The sequence below is a fragment of the Sapajus apella genome, unplaced genomic scaffold (assembly GCF_009761245.1).
Source record: "Sapajus apella isolate SASKATOON/1434 unplaced genomic scaffold, GSC_monkey_1.0 scaffold52, whole genome shotgun sequence".
In the NCBI taxonomy this organism is placed as follows: domain Eukaryota; kingdom Metazoa; phylum Chordata; class Mammalia; order Primates; family Cebidae; genus Sapajus; species Sapajus apella.
This window is the reverse complement of record NW_022436992.1, coordinates 449,941-462,370: the sequence shown is the minus strand read 5'-3', so window position 1 is coordinate 462,370 and position 12,430 is coordinate 449,941. Positions and strand designations below refer to the sequence as shown.

General features: G+C 56.4%; 2 protein-coding genes across 4 annotated transcripts; both read left to right on the top strand.

Moving 5' to 3' along the window:
- The first annotated feature begins 450 nt into the window (after positions 1-450).
- Positions 451-3,650, top strand: PCGF1 (polycomb group ring finger 1). 3 transcript variants are annotated; one of them, XM_032243419.1, is made up of 10 exons: positions 451-1,006; positions 1,358-1,435; positions 1,864-1,969; positions 2,127-2,279; positions 2,450-2,521; positions 2,645-2,750; positions 2,930-2,963; positions 3,062-3,148; positions 3,280-3,360; positions 3,503-3,650. In XM_032243419.1, the coding sequence occupies exons 2-10, from the start codon at positions 1,379-1,381 to the stop codon at positions 3,548-3,550; spliced, it is 744 nt and encodes a 247-aa protein (XP_032099310.1). In that variant the 5' UTR covers positions 451-1,006; positions 1,358-1,378; the 3' UTR covers positions 3,551-3,650. The 3 variants fall into 3 exon arrangements, with proteins under 3 accessions (XP_032099310.1, XP_032099311.1, XP_032099308.1); XM_032243420.1 differs by lacking the exon at positions 451-1,006 and adding an exon at positions 1,019-1,200; XM_032243417.1 differs by lacking the exon at positions 451-1,006 and having other exon boundaries at positions 1,218-1,435.
- Positions 3,651-8,890: 5,240 nt separating this feature from the next.
- On the top strand, positions 8,891-10,991 carry LBX2 (ladybird homeobox 2). The gene is made up of 2 exons (XM_032243421.1): positions 8,891-9,345; positions 10,367-10,991. Exons 1-2 carry the CDS (start codon positions 9,141-9,143, stop codon positions 10,756-10,758), a joined length of 597 nt encoding a protein of 198 aa, XP_032099312.1. The 5' UTR covers positions 8,891-9,140; the 3' UTR covers positions 10,759-10,991.
- The last annotated feature ends 1,439 nt before the right edge of the window (positions 10,992-12,430 follow it).

The window sequence follows — 12,430 nt, the reverse complement described above, 5'->3', positions numbered from 1 at the left end:
GACGGAGTTTCGCTCTTGTTGCCCAGGCTGGAGTGCAATGGCGCAATCTCGGCTCACCGCAACCTCCGCCTCCCGGGTTCAGGCAATTCTCCTGCCCCAGCCTCCTGAGTCGCCGGGATTACAGGCATGCGCCACCATGCCCAGCTAATTTTTTGTAGTTTTAGTAGAGACGGGGTTTCACCATGTTGACCAGGATGGTCTCGATCTCTTGACCTCGTGATCCACCCGCCTCGGCCTCCCACAGTGCTGGGATTACAGGCTTGAGCCACCGCGCCCGGCCGCAGCCCTGTTTTTTCTATCACCATTCTCAAATCTACATCTTGGCCTCTTTCCTGTCCTCTGGTCATTCCCCTCCACGTCCTTTCTTTTCTGTTCAACCGCACTTCCACCCCTTCCCCAAGTCTAAATTGTGCCCAAAGTCCCACTTTCTCCAGAAAGTCTTTTTGAGGTCTCCATGGGAATCTCTCCCTTCTCGAATCTCCAGTTGCATTTGCTGTTAATAACTCGTAACAAATTTATTCTTTTTTAAATACCCAGGGCCAGCGGTGTAAGCTCTAGAGCACTCTACGTCCTCCCTAAGTGCGGGACTGGGCCTATGCTACTACAGGCGCTCGCTGCCTAAGCGTGTCTGTGTGTGGCAGTGTCCTAGTCGTCCTCCCCTCCTCCTTCGGCATCTGCTCTGCATTAGTCTGTCCCAGGCCTCCGCAGGCGCCGATGATTAAATCATCATCATTAACCAGGGCCTGCCCCCCCAACCCAGGCAGCAGGGGGAGAATGGGGGGATAAGATCACTACCAAGTCCCTGGAGGTCTCTCCCTCCCCATACCCCCGCACCCTCTCCGAGACTCTGCAAAGCCCGAGAAACTCCCGCCGCGAAGCCGGGAGAAGGCCCGCCATCTGGGTGAAGCTCAGCTACGCGGACGCCCACAGGACCGCATTACGAGAAGACGACCCAGGAGGGGCGTCAGCAGGGTCGTCGTCACAGAAGACCGACGACCCTGAGCGGGTAGCGGGCACAGACTGCCGGGCCTTTGGGGGTAGGAGGGGGCAGTCTTTCGCAGGCTCCAAAAGTTAGTCTTGAGGTCGCATAGGGTCCATTATGATGATTCCTACAGGAGGCTGAAGAGATAGGACCCTTCCCTATACTCCCCCCCACTCCTTAATTACCGATTGAGGAGGGGAGGGGCCGGTGGGGCTCAGGTGAGCACACGGGGAGAAAGGGACGTGGGCGGGGCCTTACAAAGGGTGAGCGAATCCGAAAAGACCTAGAACCTCGTTGCTGGGAGACAAGTCCCGCCCCGCAGGCGGCACCGGAAGTGGCAGGCTGGGATCAGCCTTTAAGATGGCGTCTCCTCAGGGGGGCCAGATTGCGATCGCGATGAGGCTTCGGAACCAGCTCCAGTCAGTGTACAAGATGGACCCGCTACGGAACGAGGTGCAAGGGCGGCAGGGTTACTGCTGTGGTCGGCCAGCGGTGCGAACTGGGGCGGACTAGAGGACGGGCGGTGGCTGGCCGGGCGCCCAGTGCGCTTGCGCAGAGACAGAGGGCCCAATGCGCCTGCGTGATTGCAGTCGGGTTGCCAAACTCCAGTTAGGACGCCTGCGCATTGTGTAGCCGACGTCGTGTAGTCTCCCCTGGGAAAGGAGGGTCAGGCGAGTCCACGTGAGGGAAGCCCCCGCTGTGCGCGGAGCCCTCTGCTGGGCGGAGGAGGAGTGCCAGCCCCCAGGAGCCAATTCCCGGCTGAGGGCTCAGGGTGCGGGGCTTGGCCGTGGAGTGTGATGAAAAAGGAGACCCCCAGGGTGGGAAGGCGCACGGGTTGGCGGTAGAGGGTGGATGATTGGTGACGGAGGGTGTATCTTCAGGAGGAGGTTCGAGTGAAGATCAAAGACTTGAATGAACACATCGTTTGCTGCCTATGTGCCGGCTACTTCGTGGATGCCACCACCATCACAGAGTGTCTTCATACTTGTGAGTGCCTTGGAGACTGCCTAGTTCTTCTGGTCCCTAGTCTTCACCATCCTGACTGCCAGCTTCTGTGCGGCCTGCCCCACGCATCCAGGCACCCCACCCAGCCCGTGAATCCAGTTTCCAGAGGGCATGAGAATCTGCTTTTCTCTTCCTGCAGTCTGCAAGAGTTGTATTGTGAAGTACCTTCAAACTAGCAAGTACTGCCCCATGTGCAACATCAAGATCCACGAGACACAGCCACTGCTCAACCTCAAACTGGACCGGGTCATGCAAGACATCGTGTACAAGCTGGTGCCTGGTTTGCAAGACAGTGAGTGACCAACTTGACTTTGAGGGGCCTCATGAGGACTAATTGCTGAGTGGCAGCTTGAGGTGACAGGGCCTTTGGTGGGAATCATGTAGGCAGAAGGCCAAAGATGAGGGAAGGACAAAGAGTGAGGGAGGGCTAATACTTTATTCTCATACTTCACCTTCTTTTAGGTGAAGAGAAACGGATTCGGGAATTCTACCAGTCTCGAGGTTTGGACCGGGTCACCCAGCCCAGTGGGGAAGGTATGTCCTTGGCCGTGGGAGGGCAAAGCCCCCAGACTATTCTTCTTGCCCAGTTTTGCTCTCTGTGGAAAGAGGGGTATGGAATATGTGCCACCAGCCACTTCAGTACCCTATCTTTCTCAGAGCCAGCACTGAGCAACCTCGGCCTCCCCTTCAGCAGCTTCGACCACTCTAAAGCCCACTACTATCGCTATGATGAGCAGCTGAGCCTGTGCCTGGAACGGCTGAGGTGAGGACCAGATCAGGGATTGCAGGAGGTGACAGTGCCAATGGCCCAGAGCCAGGAAGGGTCTGGGGGAGAGGCTAAGCAGTGAGGAATCCTATCCCCTTGAAGAGAGTATATCATGGCTCTGGGAGTGGGAGAGGAGGAAAGATAGAGTTCCCTAACCTGTGTCTGTTTCCCCCCAGTTCTGGCAAAGACAAGAATAAAAGCATCCTGCAGGTGAGAAGGGCTGAGGGGAGGGCCTCTCTAAGGAGACTCACCTCCTATGGCCCCTCCCTCACACATCTTGCCCTCTTCCCTCCCCTCCCTGCTCCCAGAACAAGTATGTCCGATGTTCTGTTAGAGCTGAGGTACGCCATCTCCGGAGGGTCCTGTGTCACCGCTTGATGCTAAACCCTCAGCATGTGAGTAGTCCCACAGTAAGCTTTTTGGGGGAAAAAGAGGCTAAGAAAGGAGGGACAGAGTCTAGGGTGGACCAGGGTAGTTTTTGACCTGCCAGAAAGTTCCTAAAATTATGCCCCCATGTCCCTCCTAGGTGCAGCTCCTTTTTGACAATGAAGTTCTCCCTGATCACATGACAATGAAGCAGATATGGCTCTCCCGCTGGTTCGGCAAGGTGAGCCATGCCACCCTCCCCACCCCCCGTTCAAATTACCCCCAACCAACCTGCAGTCCCCAGGGGAAGGGTGGACTGAGGGGCCCTTTGGATAATATAAGAACACTCCCCACTGACTTCTATTTCCTCATTCTCTCCTTAGCCTTCCCCTTTGGTTTTACAATACAGTGTGAAAGAGAAGAGGAGGTAGGGGCTAAGTCCCTACCCCATCCTACTCCCCTTCCCTCCCCAGATATTTATGTGAAATGAACTGCAGCTTTATTTTTTGAAATAAAAACTTTTAAAAAGCATCTCTCTTCTTCCTTATTCTTCCTACCTCACACTTATGATGTGTCCTGCCTTCCTCAAAAATCCTCTGAGTTTCGTAGTGAAGAAGGGCTTGTCTTCCATGGCCATGGGCCCTCAATGTCTTGCCAAAGGAGCAGGGTAGAGGATCCCTATATGTGTGAAACCAGGCCACCCACGCCACTCTTTCTGATGATGGGAAAGCTCCCTAGAGGGGAGCTCTCAGCTGTCCTTGTATGCTGCAGCGTACCCTGTGGGCCTCTGAGGAGGTGTCCTAATTCAACAGTGGTGAGAAGGCTAGAGTTGGACAGTGGCTGCTGTAGGATTGAAGAAGTGTGATATTTTAAAGAAAAATCCAAAGAATTGCACTATAGTGTTATAACTTGGGCGGGGGGATAGAGACAAAAAGAGGGAGAAGTCAAAAACACAAGTGGGGTGGGGCCACAGGGATTGTCAGAAATGGAAGCCTAGCTGTCCCTACAGGATTCAGCAAGTACTTGGTGACTGAGACTAGAAGCCAGGGTGGGGAATGGGTAGCTGAGGAGGAAAGCAAGGGCAACTTCAAGGAATAAGAGGGAAGCTGCAAAGCACCAACTCCATTGATTAATCCGCTAACATTCCTTGTCTGTATGCCATGCCAGCGTCCTTGTTCTATGGTTCTGTCATTGGGTTAGCTAGAAACTTGCCCAACTAGGACAGGAACAGACATACCAAAGCAAAGAGTTACTGAAGGTAGCCCGCCATCTGCCAAATCTGGGACAAACCGTATGGAGGCATAGCATGTGTGTAGACAGAATCCGAGTTAAAAACCTATGTCCTACCCCAGCCTGTCTGACTCCACGGCCTCTAGGGGTTGGTTATGCGAAGCTGGTGAGGGCTGAAGGCGCTAATCACCGTGTGGCAGAGGACAGGGCGGCAGCCAGGGAGTGGGTACAGCGAGGGCGGCCTCAGCTGGATAAGAAAACTCCAGACTCGGGGGAAGGACCTGAGCTCTCATTGGACGCTCTGGGGTGCCATAGTCGGACTCGGTTTCCGGAGACCTTCGCCTCTCCAGGTGGATGAAGAGGCTACAGACGCTGAGAAAGAGCTAGAGTGCGTGGGGCACTGATGGGGACCCGGGTAGGGACGCCGCGGACAGACGGCCTGGGTACGATTCTTTCCTCACATGGTCTCCAAGATGAGCAAAGCTTCCAAACGTTTCCAAGCCTCCAGCCTGGAATGCGTCTCCTCCACTAACCCCCTCCCCGACCTCCTCCAGGAACACCCCAGCGTAGTGCTCCCCACTCCCTTTCCTCCGAATTGAAGCTTTATGGGCTTCGCGGTCCGGGCGTACGTGACGCCCGGGGCTTTTCTCCAGGAGTTTTTGGGCAAAAAGGAGTTTCCTAGGAGTGACAGGGGAGTGGCTTGGGCTCGGGGGAAAGTAGAAACGCTCCCGGGGGCTTTGCTGGGGCTGAGCAACTGCGGGAGGTGTACAGTAGGACTAGATCTCCGCGAAGGCGCTGCCGCTGAGGCTGGGCGGCAGCTCGGCGTCGAAAAGGCGGGGTCTGAAGAATGATGGGCCGGAGGCCGGAGACCGTGAGGACCAAGTCAAGGGACGAGGCCCTTGGTGACACACGCCTTGAGGCCGAGCAGCGCCGAAGGCGCTCAGGCGGGATCTGGGGTGGGGCCCAGCCGAGTCTTGATATTGTTTGTCAGCGGCGGCAGCTGCGCTGCGTCTCCCGAGGTGGCTGAAGCTGGCCAGCTGCGGGCTCCGCGCTGCGAGTCCCAGGCCTTTGGGTCCGTTCCCCACGCCCACCCGGACGCTGGGGTCACTCGGGTCTCCATCTGTGCCAGGGAGGGAGAATCGCGCCCAGGGTTCTCTCTGGCTTCGCGCGACTGAGAATGCGCCCGGACGCGGCTCGGCGCTCCGGAGTCCTAGGAGAGGCAGCGGCAGGAACACCCCAGGGTGCCGTCTGCCCTCCCAGGCACGCTCGGCTGTGCTGCGCTTCCGGGAGAAGGAGTCCGTTCTCCCCTGGGGACCAAACCTTGCCCCTGCCCACCTTCCTCACCCCCGCCATTTCCAGGACTCATACCCAAAGGCGACGGCAGGAGGATTTCCTCTTGCCTTTGGCACAGAGGAGGACGGGTGGCTCTTTCAGCCCGGCCCGTCTTTCCCGGGGCTTGATGGGGAAAAGGACTTCCCTAGAAGTGAGTCTTGGGGAGTAGGAGGAAAGAGTGTGGGGGAGAGCGTAGGAGTTTCCCACCGCTGGCTGCTTCCCCGCCTGTGCGCCCGGGGTGGGTGGCCTTGGGCGCGCAGAGATCTTCGCAAAACAGCGTCCAGGGCCGAAAACAACTCACAGGCCTGCCGCCCCCAAAGTCACGAAGCTAAAATATAAGTGTCTGGATCGGTTCACTCTGCAATAGCAGTTTCTGAAAAAGAAAACAATCCCAGAAGTGTGCCAGACGGACGGACGCCCCGCCTCACGCCCCTCCGCCTGGACTTTCCTCCCTGAACTCCCACTTCCCTCTCACCCTGGTTCACGGACCTCTCCTGAGGGTGGGGAGGAGGGGGGCCAACTCTTCGCTGAGATTGTCCTCGTCCACCGCCCGAAGGGGGTCATTCTGAGGGTCCTCCAACCCTCCTACACATTCACAGAATTCAGTGGAATGTCCGGGGCGGGCAATCTGAGACTAAAGGTCGTTTATTGAGCTGGCCTTCTTGCCACTAGTGGGGAACGGGGGTCTAGCGGGGGCGGCCTGGGGTGGAGGAACCCGCCGATGGGGTGTGGTGGATGCAAGATAAGGTGGGGGTGGGGCTGGGGGGTGAAAATGGGTAATCTGAAGGGGAAGTGTGAGGAAGCCTTCTTAAGCGAGAATGGGGTGCCTTCCAAAGACAGCGAATTTGAAATGTGGGGATCTCTACAAGGGGAGGGAGTGCAGGACTCCTGAATTGTCTGAAGGGACCATAAAAGGAATTTGAGAAGGTGGGAAACACAAGAGATTGCCTGAGAATGACAGGGAAGGAAAACCCTTCGGCCCCGTCGTGGGCAGTGGTGAAGACCTCCATGCATCGCTTGGGAAGGGTCTTGAACAGAGAGGGTTCCACCCGTGGGTGGTAAGAAGCAAGCACCCGGTAGCTTCCGTGCTTGGGCTTCCAAGCTGGTGTGGGGGGTAGCCTTTGAGTGTACCCTCCCCAACCCAGAAAGAGGTTTAATCTCTTAATCTTCCTCATTAATCACTCACCCTCCTCCTACCTTCCTCTGTGGATCCGGTTTCGCCCCAGCTCAAATTCCAGATACTTCACTGGGAAAATTCCCTTCTGTGGCCCCAAGATCCCCTGGACTAGTTCCTGGCCGCTATGACGACCTTAGTGGGGCCTCTGATCTCCGGGGCCCCTCCTCTCTTTGCTAGTCTCCACTTCCATCTCCTCCCCCAAACTCATGTTTGTGGGCTGTCCAATCCCAGTACCTGAGCCCAGCTACAGAGGGGAGAACTAGACGGGAGAGATGGAAGGGGTAGCAAAGGCCCATCAGAAGAGCCCTACACTCCTCATAGACACACACAAGTAATTGAGAGCAGAGGTAGAGACAGACACAAAGCCACATAGAGGATGAATGAGTGAAGGTTGCAGTGTCTGCTTGGTGACATGCCTGGGATGCAGTGGGGCAGTTCCTGCTGCCTCCAGGGAGCTGCTTTATTGCACATTAAGTGAAACCACTAGGATGGTTTCCAGGGCTGAGGCCCATAGCCCAGAGATCTCTCCAGGCCCTCCCCTGACCCTCACCATTAATAACCATTTAACAAGGTCCTGAGGCAGCTCAGCTTTCCACTGCAGCCGCCTGGCTCTGCTCTTTGATCCAGCAATGGCCCATCAGACTTTAAGTGTGTTGCTCAGCTTTCCAGGAGGGTGTTATGTGAATGTTATGGGTGGTGGAGGGGGTCGTTGGAGTAAGGCCTTTACCCAGAAGACCCTATCAAGGTGCCTTTCCATCTCTGTCAGGGAGTCTTTGGCCCAGCTGCCTTGGATCTCCTATGCCCTGCTTAGGGAACCCAAGCTGCATGCTGCAGTTGCCCCAGGGAATAGACAGGTGGACACTGCACAGATGGTGGGAGATACAGCGGTCTACAAGGAAAGTGACATAATGGACAGTCCAGGAGGACTGGCCTGCTTCTTCACGGCACTGTTTTAAAAAACTAGAAGCGTATCAGTTTCTGACTTCCTTGGGCAGCAAAGCAGCAAGCTCCTCAGGAGTGGCAGGGCTTCCCTGCCTCTGGGCTGTGAATCCTCCAGCTGTTTGGGGTGAAATGTAGGAACAAAACTCGTATCTTGCTGGGCCTCCACTATTGAAGTCCCGCTGTTTCTGAGCTGCCTTCTTCCTACACAGGAGGGCTGTGGGTGCTTACCCAGGTATGAGCCCAGGACCAGAATAGGTGTGGGAGAGAAGGGAGATAAACAGGACCCAGATTAAACAGGAATGAGTATTTAATCCAGGCCTCACAATTAGCACCTGGATTGTCAGGAATGCTTGTCCCATGATCCAGTTGGGTCTGTGAAGTCTGCCCTTCAAGTCTCTCTTCTATGGGGAGTGAAAGTTTCTGAGCCTCTGCAGGCTAGAGAAACCATGCATACCTGAACTATGGGAGCTGAATAAAAAGAAAGAAAAGACAGACAAAATCGACTGCTTTTGCCAGGCCTCACTGACAAAGACCCCTCCTGGGCATTTGCACCAGCTCAGAGTTCCCTCGGTCTTCTCTTCTGCGGGCCGGCCCGGGTCTCCCGGCACCTTCTCTTTGTGTTCTAAATTCGTCAGGTGGGACAGCCTCGGACCCATTCACCTGTACTTGCTTCCTCCTGGCATCCTCATTATTCCCGGTTGCAGTCTCTCTGCCAGGCTGGGTCCTCCCAAGCGCAACTCTCAAGTGTTGCGCCACCGACCCACGCAGCACTAATCACTTCCAGCCGCCAGGACCTTTTACAACGTTTCTCAGGGGTGGAGTGGGGAAGAGGGGGCCAGGTTAGGAGACTGAAGTCCTAGCTGGGATCAGAGATCCCTGCACAGTTGGCCCTGATATCCTTCTTTATAACTTTGCAAATCCCTAGCCGCTGGGGAAAGCAATTTTATCGTCTACGAGTTTATGAGCCAGAGCCGCGGCTAGGCGGGGAGGCGGCGGCATACAGTGTCTGGAGGTACGGCCCGGCCTGACTGTGTACGGTGCAGCGCCCCGCAGCCCAGAGCAGCCCCGTGGCCCTGGTCTGATGGGTAATTTGGTCGGCTTCTGCTCTCCGCTCCTGCCTCAGCCTGGAGAAATACCCTCCCTGGACATCTAGGAGCTCCAGACCCATCGCGGCCCAGGGTGGAGACGTGGGGGCTCAGGAGGAGGGGCACACGGGATTCGGGCCCAGCGCCGAGGGCGGGTCCGTGGCTGGGGGCCCGGATCGGGAGCTGAGTGTTGGGGCCCAGGCGGCTGCCAAGCCGAGCGCAGCGGGCAGCGGGACCGCCCCAGCCCGGCCGGACATGAATTCTGGACGCGAGCCCCGAACGCCCCGGACACTCTTCAGCATCGCAGACATCCTAGCCCCGCGCATGGTCCCCCGAGCACCCTCCATGCCGCAGCTTCCAGAGTCAGGTCCAGGTCCAACGTCGCCGCTGTGCGCGCTGGAGGAGCTAACGAATAAAACTTTCTGCGGATTTGACGTGCGCGCTCCGCAGCCCTCTGAAGGTATAGAGCCGGCAAAGTCGCGGACTTTTCCCCACCTCTGTCCTTGTGGTTCCCAGTCTCAAACCTTCGTCCCAGCCCAGCCCAGCCCAGCCCAGCCCAGCCACCCTAATCCGCCCCTGTCCTCAGCCCACGTGCCAGGACTCGCACCTGCAACTTCTCACTTCTCCGTTAGTCCTCAGGCTCCATGGCGGGTGCCGGAAGGCCGCCAGTGCCACGGGGAAAAGGCAGACGGTCGCCAACTGAGCGACCTGTTGCTCTGTTCCCTGTAGGTGGGGCAATCGCGATAGAGAAAGCCAGGAAAGAGACAAAAGACTTGGGCTGCAGGCGGTAAACGACTGAGCCTGCAAGGGCGGCACAGAAATTGCTGGAAAGCTAGGGTCCAGTCTCTCGGGTGACCAAGCTCTGCTCCAGGCCACTCTCTTCTCGAGGGAAGCCAAGGAGCAGAAAGTCCTTGGCGCGGCATTGGGCACTGAACTCTGCACTCTGCCTTTCCTCGCTCTGTCTCTTTCCCTTTCGGGATCAAGGAGAGGGCTCTGACGTCACTAAGGAAGTGTAAGCCGAATGCCCGACCCGATCCACTGAAGGGCATGATCTAGCCGACCCAGCATGATCTTGTTACTATCCCCATGCTGGGTCGGCTACCCGGACTCTTACTTGCCTCTGGTGTCACCCTCAATCTGCTCAGCCTGAGGATCCTAAAGGCCTCAAAATCTCTACCCCAGAAGGCTTGACCCTGTACCGGGTCTCCTCTGGACCGTGCCTCTCTTCCTCCGCTCCCTTGGCCCAGCAACACGCCCTCAGCCTGCTGCCTCTAGCACCCCTGTGGCCAGACCGCTTTGCACCCTTTCCCCACCTGGGCCTGACTCCTGGTAAGAGATCACAGTTCTGGTCCGCGTCTGCCTTCCTGGCTCTCCTTCTACTTCCCCCGCTACCACCGGCCCGACCCCACCCCCAGCTTTTCTTTCCAGGCCGCAGTCAGATTCCCGCAGGCTGGAAACTGACCCCCTCCCTATCCCCGCAGGCAGGGCAGCCCTGGACATGTTGGGCCCTGGCCCGGCCGGCCGCAAGCGGCGCAAGTCACGCACGGCGTTCACCGCTCAACAGGTGCTGGAGCTGGAAAGGCGCTTCGTCTTCCAGAAGTACCTGGCGCCGGCCGAGCGAGATGGGCTAGCTACACGACTCGGCCTGGCCAACGCACAGGTGGTCACTTGGTTCCAGAACCGGCGAGCCAAACTCAAGCGTGACGTGGAGGAGATGCGCGCCGACGTCGCCTCGCTACGCACGTTGTCTCCCCAAGTCCTGTGCAGCTTAGCACTGCCCGACGGCACTCCAGACCCCGGCCTCCGACCGGGTCCTGCCGGCCCTGACACCGGGCTCCAGCCGTCGGACGAGGAGATACAGGTGGACGATTGAAGACAGAGCCGCCGACAACCCTGGGTTCTGCGGCCCCGGACTCCTCACCTGGAGCTCTGCCTCTTGTCCGAGTTCCAGGGTGGAGGAAGGTCTACTTGGGCCTCTTCCCACCCAGTCTAGACGCTCACCTTTCCCGGATTTTTGGAAGTCTGTTTGAGACCAGGCCTTGCTCTGTCCCCCAGGCTGGAGTGCTGTGGAGCCATCACCGCTCACTACAGCCTCAACGTCCTGGGCTCAAGTGATTTTCCTGCCTCAACTTCCCAAGTAGCTAGAATTACAGGCGTGAAGCATCACGCCAGGCTAATTTAAAAAAAAAAATTTTTTTTTTTTGGAGAAGAGGTCCCACTATGTTGTCCAAGATACCTTTCCCAGTATCTGAGAATAAAGTTGAGACTACCGCATCTATTCGGACGCCCGCACCATGCCCCTAACCCCGCCAGGTACAGTAAAATCTGCTAAACTGTATGGTGAGTCGCACTTGGCACTGTGCCAGGGCTTTCAAAGCAATGTTTCCTTTAGCCCTTGTAGCAGCCCTTTAAGGTAGGTAATAATTAACAAAGAACCCCGAGGTCAGGTTTTGGACCCAGCATCCAGCCTGCCTTCAGAGCTGATGCTTATCAACCTACCAAGGGGAAGTCACCAGGCCTGAGTGAAGACCGTGGGGCCTTGGCCCACCTACTTAATACCTTTGGTCACAGAACTCCACCAGTGCTCTGATCAGCCTCCACCTGGGAGACCTTGATTCTAATCTCTAGGTTGGCCACTGACTGAATTTCCCCACCCATAGGTCATTTGTTAATGGGTTCCTGACCCTATCCCCATCCTGCCAAAAGAACCCTCCGCTGAGACACAGGCAAAGAGATGGGTGCCCAGAGAAGCCACACCCCTACCTGGAAGACCTCTGCCAGGACCCTGGGCTGGAAATGTTCCCACTTGGATGGTGGCCACAGTCAGAGGGTGGAAAGGCCTGGCCCGCTGGGGTGAAGCTTGTAGTAGTGGCCTTGCCTGGTGGGGATTCCAAATAAATGAATTTCACATTCATTTATTTCGCTAGTGATAATCACCCTCCTGCAGTGTGGGGAAGAAAGGGGACACTCAGTAGTTGCAGGCCTTCCCCATCCCCAGTGGTCCCAGCCAATCTTCAGACCAAGCTCAGGTGCCTTTCCTGCTTCCCTTCTCTCCTGTCCTACAGCTCTCTTTAGACTTTTTCTTGCCTCTGCCTGTGTGACAACCCCACTTTCAAGGAAGCTCCATGGGTTCAAGGGGGGTCAGCTAGGGCCTTAGTTGTAGGCAGAGGGCCCAAGGGAGGATATTCCATGGAGAGTGAACAAGGCTGGAAAGCAGAAGGAAACATGGCATTTTCAGACAGTGACTACCACTTATTAAGCAGCTCCAAGTGCTTTGCAGGTATTAATCCTTAAAATAACCCAATGGGACAGAGAATTTTCTTTCCCTTTTAAGGATAAGGAGACTGAATCACAGAACCCTGAGGAAACTTGGCCAGATCACAGTTTGTAAGTGGTGGCACAGGGAATGAGATGTTTGCTTGTCTGATTCAGGAGCCCATGCTTTCGGTCTCTATAAAGGTGACTGGGACTAAAGGAAAGAAGCAAAGGATTTACAGAGAGAGGGGAGGAGAAAAGGCCACAGGTAGAAAACTTAGGCATTGAAC

Coding starts and splice junctions, on each gene's coding strand:
- PCGF1 (XM_032243417.1), top strand. CDS start 1,343: ATGGCGTCTCCTCAGGGGGGCCAGATTGCGATCGCGATGAGGCTTCGG. Junction 1,436..1,863: donor TGGACCCGCTACGGAACGAG/GTGCAAGGGCGG, acceptor GTGTATCTTCAG/GAGGAGGTTCGAGTGAAGAT. Junction 2,751..2,929: donor CTGTGCCTGGAACGGCTGAG/GTGAGGACCAGA, acceptor GTTTCCCCCCAG/TTCTGGCAAAGACAAGAATA.
- LBX2 (XM_032243421.1), top strand. CDS start 9,141: ATGAATTCTGGACGCGAGCCCCGAACGCCCCGGACACTCTTCAGCATC. Junction 9,346..10,366: donor CGCTCCGCAGCCCTCTGAAG/GTATAGAGCCGG, acceptor CTATCCCCGCAG/GCAGGGCAGCCCTGGACATG.